The following is a 10,543-nucleotide window of genomic DNA, read 5'->3' on the forward strand; positions in this document are numbered from 1 at the left end:
TCCAACAATTGATCACGAGTGAGAAGAGCTTGGTCCACTACATCCACACGAGTAGTTCCCTTAGTATAGGAAAGCAAGCGAGAGGGATCCCTTCCATATAGTATTTTGAATGGTGTTTCCTGTAGAGCCGTATGGAAAGAAGTATTGTAGTAGTACTCCGCCCAAGGAAGGCAATCCATCCACTTTTTTGGTCTATCCCTCACCAAACACTGCAAGTACATCTCAATGGTACGATTGACCACCTCAGTCTAGTCGTCGGTTTGAGGGTGATATGCGGAGGAGTATTTGAGTTTGGTACCACATAACTTGAAAATGTCCTTCCAAAAGATACTAGTAAAGACCACATCTCGATCACTTACGATGGATTCTAGAATACCGTGGAGACGGCCAATGTTGGCGAAGAAACTTGGGCGATCGTGGTTGCTGTATAAGGATGCTCCATCGGGATAAAGTGTGCATATTTAGAAAAACGGTCTACCACCACCAAAAGAACGTATTTGCCCAAAGTTTTAGGTAGCCCCTCAATGAAATCCATGGAAATGTCTATCCAAACCTGTGTGGGAAGTTTGAGTGGTTGTAGGATGCTGACCGGACTCAAATGATCGGCTTTGTTCCATTGACACACCAGACACTCAGCCACATATTTTGCCATTGTGGATTTCATCCTTGTCCAATAAAAATCTTCCCTAATGCCCTGGAGAGTTTTTTGAAGCCCTTCATGAGTGTTGTCATGATAAGATAAGACAACCACTACTACCAAAGGAGAAGTGGAAGATAAATAGATGCGCTGCTTGTAGAGGATAATGTGGTCATGCACGGACTAGTGGGCTGACTTCGTGCTTGCAACAATCTGTTGTGACAGCTACCATAATTCTGGTGTGCGCTGGTGTTCCTCCCTGATGGAATCTAGTAAGAGAGAAGTAGGTTGACTGATGGTGGCCAGATGCAGTTGATCTTCAGTCTGACGGGAGAGGGCATTAGCAGCTTTATTCAGAGTACCCGACTTATGTTCCACCTGAAAATCAAACCCCATTAACTTGCTACTCCAATGCTGTTGGGGAGAAGTGGAGATGTATTGAGCCAACAGAAACTTCAAACTTTAGTGGTCTGTGCAGATAAGAAAAAATATTCCCCATAGATAAGGTCTCCAATGGTGACGGCCTTGGCAAGGACAATGAGTTCACGTTCGTAGGCTGGTAACTTATGATGATGAAGGGCGAGTTGACGGCTGAAATAGGCAATAGTGTGCTGAGATTGTTGAAGCACCACCCCAATCCCGCCTCCTGAGGTATCACATTCTACCACAAATATTTCGTCAAAATCTGGTAATTGTAGAACTGGAGCAGAGGCTAAAGCTTGCTTGAGTGCATGGAAAGATTTTTCAGTGTTGTCATTCCACTGGAAGGCATTGCGGCGGAGCAGGTTGGATAAAGGAGTAACGAGTGGAGCATAGTTTTGGATGAACTTTTTGTAATACCCTTCTAAGCCAGGAAATCCTCTCAATGCTGAAATATGTCTCGGTTACGGCCATTGTATAATGGCGTCAATCTTCTCTGGATCTACTGTGACCCCTGTGGCTGTAATAACGTGACCCAAATAGGCCACCTGATTTGTACCAAATGAGCACTTGGAACATTTTAAGTATAAATGATGTGTTCAAAGAAGTTGGAACACCAATTGTATGTCTCTTAAATGGTGAGTCCATGACTTGCCGTAAATCAAGATATCATCAAAGAATACTAAAACAAATTTTCGTAGATAGTCATGAAATACCTCGTTCATTAGTGCCTGACATGTAGAAGGGGCGTTGGAGAGACCGAAAGACATAATGATGAACTCAAAGTGACCATGGTGAGTACGGAAGGCGGTCTTCTCAATATTTGGAGGGTACATTCTGGCTTGGGGATACCACGAGTGAAAGTCTAACTTAGTGAAAAATTTTGCCCCATGCAATTGGTCTAATAACTCATCCACCACAGGAAGAGGGAACTTGTCCTTAATGGTCTTGGCATTTAACTCCCGGTAGTCCACGCAAAACCGCCAAGTACTGTCATGTTTCTTTACCAATAGAACTGGGGAGGAGAAAGGGGACTTACTCGATCAGATGAGGCCCTGTTTGAGCATGATATAGCATTGATGTTCAATTTTATCCTTTTGGAGGTAGGGGTACCTATATGGTCGCACAACCACCACTTCAGATCCAACCTTCAAACTGATCCTATGATCACAATGTCGCAGTGGCGGTAGAGTGATAGGTTCCTGAAAGTGGTCTTGGAAGTGCTCCAACAGGTTGTCTAAATCGTTGTCCACCGAGGTGGGTTGCTGCAGCCCATGTAGATGTACTGGCCCCTCAGTTTTACGGCCCTGTAATGTAACTTTATTGTTGGCAACTACAAAGCTCATCGTCAAGGCTGCAAAGTCCCACAAGATGGACCCCAGAGTTTGGAGCCACTTAACACCCAAGACCATATCGAATCCCGCAAGTGGAATGATAAAAAATTCTGCTGAAAAGTGATGATTATCAATAGTAAACATGACTGCCCTGCTGACCCAATAACTTGGAACCTTTTCCCCATTTGCAACAGATACTGAAGCTACTGGCCGCGGTTGAATTGGAAGTTGTAAATACTTGGCAGCGGTGAAACTCAAAAAATTATGAGTACTGGCAGAGTCCACCAGACTTAAAAGGGGTTGATCATTGACTAAGGCCGAGCCTTGCATTGTGGTGGTGGACTGGAGGCCGGTGATCGCGTGAACAGAAATGGTGGGCTCTTCGACCTCGAGTTGTTCCACTTCTGAATTTTTTGCTTCTTCCTCATCTTCCAGTTCTAACCAGAATAATTTCTTGCACTGATGGCCTAATGTGTACTGCTCATCACAATTATAACATAACCCCTTCGACCTACGTTCTTCCATTTTAGACCTGTTTAATTTCTGGATGAATGCTGGAGTGGATGGAGGAGATTTGGGTGTTGGAGATGGGTTGTGAGCAGCATTACTTCTCCATGGTGTTGTTGTGGTAGGCATTGGCGGGCTATTCCTCCCCCCTTGCCAAACTGGTCTTCGAGTTTGGAATTTCTATTTGGCTTCCAAAGCTCTAGCCAAATTCATTGTTCTGAACAAATCCGTAGGCCGAAGTAGTTCCACTTCCAAATGGAGGGAATCAGTGAGGCCAGCCATGAACAAATTGACAAGCTGGTCCACCCCTACTACCTTGTTTGCTCATGCTAATTTCTCTTGAAATTGCTTCTAGTATTGTGCTACACTACCCGTTTCTCGTAACAGCACTAAATCACCCAACGGATGGTTGTGAGCCGGCGGGCCAAACCATATGGTGCACAATTTCTTAAATTCCTCCCAATCAATACCCGGATGTTCCAATTCAAGTTGATGTCCCCCACAGTTACGCTTCATCGAGCATGTGGAATGCGGCCAACCCAACTTTGTCTATTTCAGCTGTTAGTTGATTGTAAAAAAAAAAAATCACAACAATATAACCAAATTAAAGGGTCGTCTGCCCCATTAAAAATTGGAAAATCGTGTTTAGTGTACCTTGGGGCCGTCCCACTTCCTGGACTGAAATGTCCCCCGTATCCATGGTGCTCTATGCGTCCAACTTGAGGTGCGCCTTGTCCATTCGAGGTGCTCTGTCCCCCTCTCTCGGAATGGGTGTCCGTCTTGAAAGCCTCTAATAAACCTGATCCGGGACCTCTTCTACCTGTTGAGATACCATTTGAGAGAGTCGTCTATCCAACAGTGTTGCTAAGCGGCCCTCTGTTTCTTCCTGTCTGGCATAAACCATTTCCGAGAACTTTGCCAGCAATTCCTCCTGGCTTGAAGACTCCCCCATATTTACCTGCTCTAATACAAACGTGTTGTCATTTTTTACCATCGACCTCATCACTCGATGGAGGGAAGGATCGCCAAGGGGAGCAGGGGGTGAACCCGGCCGAGCTGACTTGCCTGGTCAACCTATGTTGCCATGAATGAGAGTAGATGGAGAAGGGAGTGGAGATCGAAGTCAGGCTCATCAAAGGAAGACTTGAACTTTGGCTTCATCAAGGAGAATGTCGATCCTGTTAAGGTAAAATCATTCTTGCCTCTTTCATTTTGTGAGCTCCCTTAAAACAAATCACGCTAAGGGCTCAAGTTGCTATTTTTACAACTATGCCTTGTGGCTTACATGCTAACTAATTATGAATTAGAGTAACATATAATCCTATGGTAATTGTTGTTCCACTGAGTCACCAACTCACCCGCGTTGCCTCTGGATAACTCATCCTACTATGGATTCCATGACAATATCTGTCCAGCTTATTAAAAATAGACAGAAGACGTTGAAGAAGAACTTTGCGATACTTGAGGAACTCCATCATAAAATTAGTATTGGATTTGGTTTTAATCTATCAAATGATGATGTTTGAAGCAGCTTCTCAAGGATGGGATAGTTACATAAAAGCATGCTCACAAATTTTGTTTTTTATGTTTTGTGTAAATGTGTAGGCCCACTAGATGTAAAACAATATCGATATAAGCTTGTTTCAAACTATGATAACTTACATATTCTCTTTGGGAAAGATCAAGCAACCGGGTCTAATGGTACAACTACAGAGAGAGGCAAATGAATTGGGATAATGGGCTTACCATATCAAACTTGGGAGATAGTTTTACTTCCCTTAAAGATAGTACTAAAGAATTGGAAAATACTGCAAACTCTCCTACTCAAGATGTAAAAAATCCTAGGAACTAGTATGGTGAAGCGTAAAAAATGATAAGCTTTTTATGTTCTAGATGAAGATCTGAATTCAATCAAGGAGAGTCTTGATGGATTTGCAGTTATCATTTCATTAGGTAACATTCAAACCTACCAAGTACGCGAGTTGTATATGATGTAATGAAAATTTCAAAAATAGAAAAATGTGCCAAGACGAAAGCATATGACTTTCTTCTTGAGAGTTATGCTAGAGTAGTTGAGCAATTCGTTTATAATGAAAATGGATAACTAATTGACTTTAGACAATTTTGAGTACTTTAGAAATCGACTTTTTTATGATGAAATGGTTTTGATCAAATTATTGATGTTTAAGATAGATTTGATTGAATAGATCTATTTTATTACATATATTATACTTATGAATGTGTTGAACTATGAATGGGTATATGTAAACATGTAAAATGTGAATTTATGAATTTTATAAGGGATTATTTGGAAGATGTTGGATGCTAAAATGGATTTTTTTCAGTGATGAATATTTTATTTTCCTTATGTACTCTGAGAATTAATTACGAGAGTCACTTGGAAAATGAAGTATACCCTTGTATATTTTTCATCATTTTCTTATAAATGAAAAATAGAGTTATCCATGCAATGGACCTGCTCGGAAGAGGGAAGTCAACCATATTTCTTAACTTTGTGTAGATGAAAAATATATTTATGTTGTTTAATTTTAGTATATCTATTTAGTGGTTGTAGATGGAAGGAGGTGAGTTTAGTCAACTTATATTCTATTTTACTTGATAAAGAATTTGATAGGTAGAGTAACATTGGACTGGTCCTTTCCGATCATAAGGAGAGAACGAATCAGAATAATTTCTTGTAAATGCAAATCAGAATCACAATATAATATGCAAGAATAGTTGTATAAATACTGAATCCAAGGACTAGACAGAATCATAATGGTCTATTCGTATGGGTCCTATATCTGCTTAGTAGGTATATACACAATCTCCTTAAATTATCATATGAAGACATGGATAAGACCCATTTCTCTACTTACATGCGTCTTATATTTATCCATTTCTCATAATCGGAGGGCATCAGCTCCCACGTTTACTATCTCTTAATAGACGACTCCAAGAGGTACTCGGATTTGGAAAAATATGAAATTTGAAATTTATATACGTCCCTTGCAATTTGAAATCACGGAACAAATATAACATCATTTCATTTCATGTGATCAGAGAAGCAACAATCCAGTGCTTGGGACATAAAGCTCCACATGCAGCCCTTTTATTCCCTGCTTCACCTTCCTTCACCCGATCTAACTCATGCCATTGGAATAGTAAGACCTACAGGTATGGTCGTCATCAACACAGAAATGTTTTAGAGAACTCTTTCAAACAGATCGGACCCAGTTTTTGCAGATTGAACAGAAAAAATTAATTAAATCAGTTTCTTACTTCCACATTTGGAGCCAGAAGGTAAAGGGCGGTTGCACGAGTTGGCTACGAAGGCGACCTTCTCCACGCTGATGAACTTCTCTATGTCCTTGTTTACGTGGCTGCATACGCAAGGGAGGTTGCAGCTTTGGATAACTTTGCAACATTCGGGCGATGGTGGCACCTTCGGTCCTGGGACTGTCACAAACTTGGCGCACGCCAGGGCTAGAGCTTTGAAATCTTCTGAGCAATCTTCGGCGTAGATGTGTTTCTCAGACACCATGATTCCGACGACCGCAGCTGCCAGGAGGAGGAAATAGCGACTCTTCAAGGATGCCATTCTCCTTCTTCTCTTCTTCTCTTTGTTGGCAACCAATGCAGTGACTGTGGTTTGTTCTTATTCAAGGGAAGAAGTTGGTGGCAATTCCTCGTTATTGTCAAGATTCTTGCTGTCTCGGAGCTAAACTTGGGAAGAAATGACGGTTACTAGTGAGAACCTGACATTTCTCAAGTTATATCTCAGCATGAGTTGGCTTCAAGACAGTCTCCTCGTGTGAAGATAGGACCCTCTGACATTTCTCAAGTTAAACTTGTTACATGGATCTTAGCTGGCTCTACCGTAAAGCCAAATCCGAATAACCTGATTCTTGACAAATGGACTTGAACTGAATTCAAATCCGACTAATTGAAAAGAAATTTGAATAAGATCTGGTCATAAGAAATCTGGCCGAATTCCGACTCAAACTACTAGGATGATTTATATATGCATAAGAAAAAAATTATTTATTAAAAGTAGCCTGAATTTAATCTGAATCCAGTCCAACCCCATTGTTTGCAGGGTTGAGCATACTTACATTGTTGAAAAGAAGTTGTCACCTTATGCGTGGACAGTAATCAAAAGATATAGCATTAACACAGAGTCATAGATCACGCCTTACGTGAAATATATACTTCTAAGTGGAGTCATTTCATAGGCAAACCCTCAATATAACTATGGTCTTATTGAATTTAGGACCCAACACTTGAAACCTCGAGCAAGATAAGAGTGAGAGAAGAGAAGAAAATAGCAAAGAGAGATAGCTCAGGTAGAGAGGAGAGAAGAGAAAAGGAAGAAGAGAGACTTTAAGCTAGGAGAGTTTCTTCCACGAATTTGAGAAGAGAAGAGCTTAATTGAAGGCTTCAACTAAGACCCCCTATTTATACAATTTGTATTACATATTTAGGAAAACTCTTCAATGTATTAGGATCCCTAATTACATCAATCATGATTAGATAAATTACATCAATCAAAGAAAGATCAATCAATTATAATAATCAATGAAGATTGCCAAATCTTCCACCTCATATGATGAGGATTCCACCTCGTGTGATGACTCATCATGCCACCTAGTGTGGGCATGGTGGGGTTGGTCCCACCTTCTAATAGGTCTCATATATAGACACTTAAACTTATAGACCCTATTAGTGCCCTTTCTAGAAAAATCAAGAAAAGCCTGTCCAAGTACAAATGCATTTCTTGGATTCATTACTGCTCCACTTTTCCAGGAAATGCATATCTACCTGGAAATCCTTACCTGGAAAATTGAAGGTAAGGATTTCCAACCACGAGATGCTAGAAAACTACTACCTAGAAAAATATCGAGCCGACCTTGGTCGACCTAATTTTTCTTGCAACGATGTTGTCTTCCTATCATAGACACGCTCTTCTCCCGACGCTCTCTTCTTGGCTCTGGTTCCACCCTCGCCATTTTCTCTAGCACCAGCGTCGGCAATGGCATTCTCACCGGGAAACTTTCGCAAGCCTATCTCATGTGTCCTTGGAGAGGTGGTCTCTCCCCTCACACCTAACATCTCCTTTGAGACCATGGAGGACGGAGTTCGTTGTGTGGGTTTGAGTTCGATGAAGTTTTTCTCATTTTTTGGGACTTCAGATACCTCTAATGAGCCTTAGTGTCGAAGATGATCAGATCTGTACTGTGAAGAATGCGACGGGGATTCTTAGATCTTGGAGGGGGAGAGAGGCATTGTTACAATGTGGGACCCACCATGGTTGCACGAGCTGGTGGGACCCACCATGAGGATGTGGGATACCAAGAAGAGTCCTCACTCAGGCTGGCACGAGTTACAAGATAAAAAGCACATACTGGAATAAGTTAAAAGATTTGAAGATCAAGTGGGACCCACAAAGATACCACAAGTTGGTAACCTTATCAACATGAGCTGGAAGATCAGGTGGGACCCACGAAGATAAGACCATGAGCAAACCTCCTCTCTTTTGTCCACATGATTAAAGAAGAGTTAGCGTTCAAGAGATATTAGACCTCTAGTAGATTGTGTTATCTTTTCATGATAGGCTTATTTTAGATAGTTAGAGTTGGAATATAATTAGGAGACTTAAAGTTTAACTGTATAAGGACTCTATTACTTCCTCTACTATAAATAGAGGTGTTGTAACTCGGAATTAATCAATTTCTAAAATTCTTTCTTGAGTGTTACAATGTGGGACCCTCCATGGCTACACAAGCTGGTGGGACCCACCATGAGCTCGAGAGTGTCAACAAGAGTCCTCATACAAAGTGGCTCTAGCTAAGAGATAAGGAACATGTGCTGGAATTAAATATAAGATTTGAAGATCAAGTGGGACCCACAAAGATACCACAAGCTTGTATATTTATCAACATGAGCTGGAAGATCATGTGGGACCCACAAAGATAAGATCATGAGGTGGTTTCTATCTTGTTTCACGTGATTAAAGAAGAGTTAGAGTTCAAGTTATATTAGACCTCTAGTAGATTGTGTTATCTTTTCATGATAGGCTTATCTTAGAGAGTTAGAGTTGGAATGTAATTAGGAGACTTAAAGTTTAATCGTATAAGGACTCTATCACTTCCTCTACTATAAATAGAGGTCTTTTAACTCAAAATTAATCAAGTTCTAAAATTCATTCTTGAGTAAATCTCTCTCTTTGCTTGACACACATTTTGGTTTCTCTTCTCCTCTTCTCTCTACCCGAGAGCCTTCTTCTCTGTTGGAAGATGGGCTCAAGCCCAAAAGCTCAAAGCTAGAAGCTCACACATCAAATGAGTGGCAAAGTGGTTATTTATGGTGTGTTCCATAAGGATGGCATGAAGATGTAAATACATTGTCTTAGTATTTTTTTAATCTATTGAGTTGTAACCCTAAGGGCTTTGTAATACTATAAATAAAAGCATTAGCTAAGAGGTAAGGCATTCAAGCCTTCTCCTCTCTTTGAGAAAAAGTCCAGCCACCATCTCCTCACTCTCCTTCCCTTAATCCAAACTCTCTTCTCTAATGTCCTTCTCCTTTCTCTCTCTTCTCTCCTTCTTCTTCCATGTTAACCTAGAGTCATTCTCGTGGGGCCCTAACTTCTACATGGTATCAGAACTTGGAGGTTAGGATCCCTATTGAAGTAGTTATGTCATCCATTCCATAAGTTGTGTATCAAAGGAGTTCTACCATGAAGAGATAGGTAAAATCTAGGTTTTTTTTCTTCATATTCTCCCTTTACAGTTTCATTTTTTTCCCTTTTTCTTGAATTCTTGATTCACGTCAAGGCAATATCATCTTCATAAACATTGTGAAGATCTATCTTGTATGACTAAAAGGATATTGTAGTCTTGATCATCTTGTAGCAAAATTGCATGATTGATCAAAGTTTTTTTTTTCTATTTGTTATTTGGATTCAGTAACCATTATGTAACGGGAATCAAACATTGTTGATATGGGATTCCATCATATGTTGATGTCAATTCTATAATCTAATGTTACTCATGGGAGTGTGTTATGTTGTTGGATGATTGTTATATGTTTGATGAAATTCCAACACTCACTTATCCCTATTATTTTTGCGTTTGAACTTCAACAATTGAATCTTTTTTTTTTTTTATGTTGAAGTATTCCCATGAGTTGGAATATATTTTGCCAAGAAATTGCTCTCGGTTTTCCAAGAAAGGCCTTGTCTAAAGTTGCTCTCGATTTTTTGGTTGAGTTTGGATTAAGGATTAGAGTTTCATCTATTCTCTTCTCTCTATTTTTTTATAAATATAAATGAAGTTGAGTAGTGGCTGGTTCTTGTTATCACTTGACAAAAGCACCAATTTTCCCATGATTTGGTGGTTGTTCTTGTGAAAATAATCTCTACTTATTTTTGGTGGCTAATTTGGTGTACAGGTGCTTCAAATTATATTGTGTAATTTTTATTTGAGCCCCTTTGACAATTGACCTCACTAGTTGATTTGCATCAACATGGAGAGTGGACTTATGAGTAATAAGAGTGACATACTCTAAATTACTACAATTCTACTAAGAGGTCTTTCCAATTACCTCAGTTGGTCACAATCGGTACGAAGAGTTCTCATTACTC

At 40.2% G+C, this 10,543-nt stretch overlaps 2 protein-coding genes across 2 annotated transcripts; both read right to left on the reverse strand.

Annotated features, from left to right (window-relative positions):
* Window positions 1–2,100: 2,100 nt before the first annotated feature.
* Window positions 2,101–2,916, reverse strand: LOC137940652 (uncharacterized). The gene has a single exon (XM_068785803.1). The coding sequence runs from the start codon at window positions 2,914–2,916 to the stop codon at window positions 2,101–2,103; it is 816 nt and encodes a 271-aa protein (XP_068641904.1).
* A 3,247-nt stretch (window positions 2,917–6,163) lies between these two features.
* Window positions 6,164–6,499, reverse strand: LOC137940653 (protein LIM3-like). Its single transcript, XM_068785804.1, has one exon. It carries the CDS (start codon window positions 6,497–6,499, stop codon window positions 6,164–6,166), a length of 336 nt encoding a protein of 111 aa, XP_068641905.1.
* Between the last annotated feature and the right edge of the window lie 4,044 nt (window positions 6,500–10,543).

The sequence above is a fragment of the Aristolochia californica genome, unplaced genomic scaffold (genome assembly GCF_029961685.1).
Source record: "Aristolochia californica isolate CCGP_79_NKW_82.1479 unplaced genomic scaffold, dmAriCali1.0.hap1 SCAF_9, whole genome shotgun sequence".
NCBI lineage: Eukaryota > Viridiplantae > Streptophyta > Magnoliopsida > Piperales > Aristolochiaceae > Aristolochia > Aristolochia californica.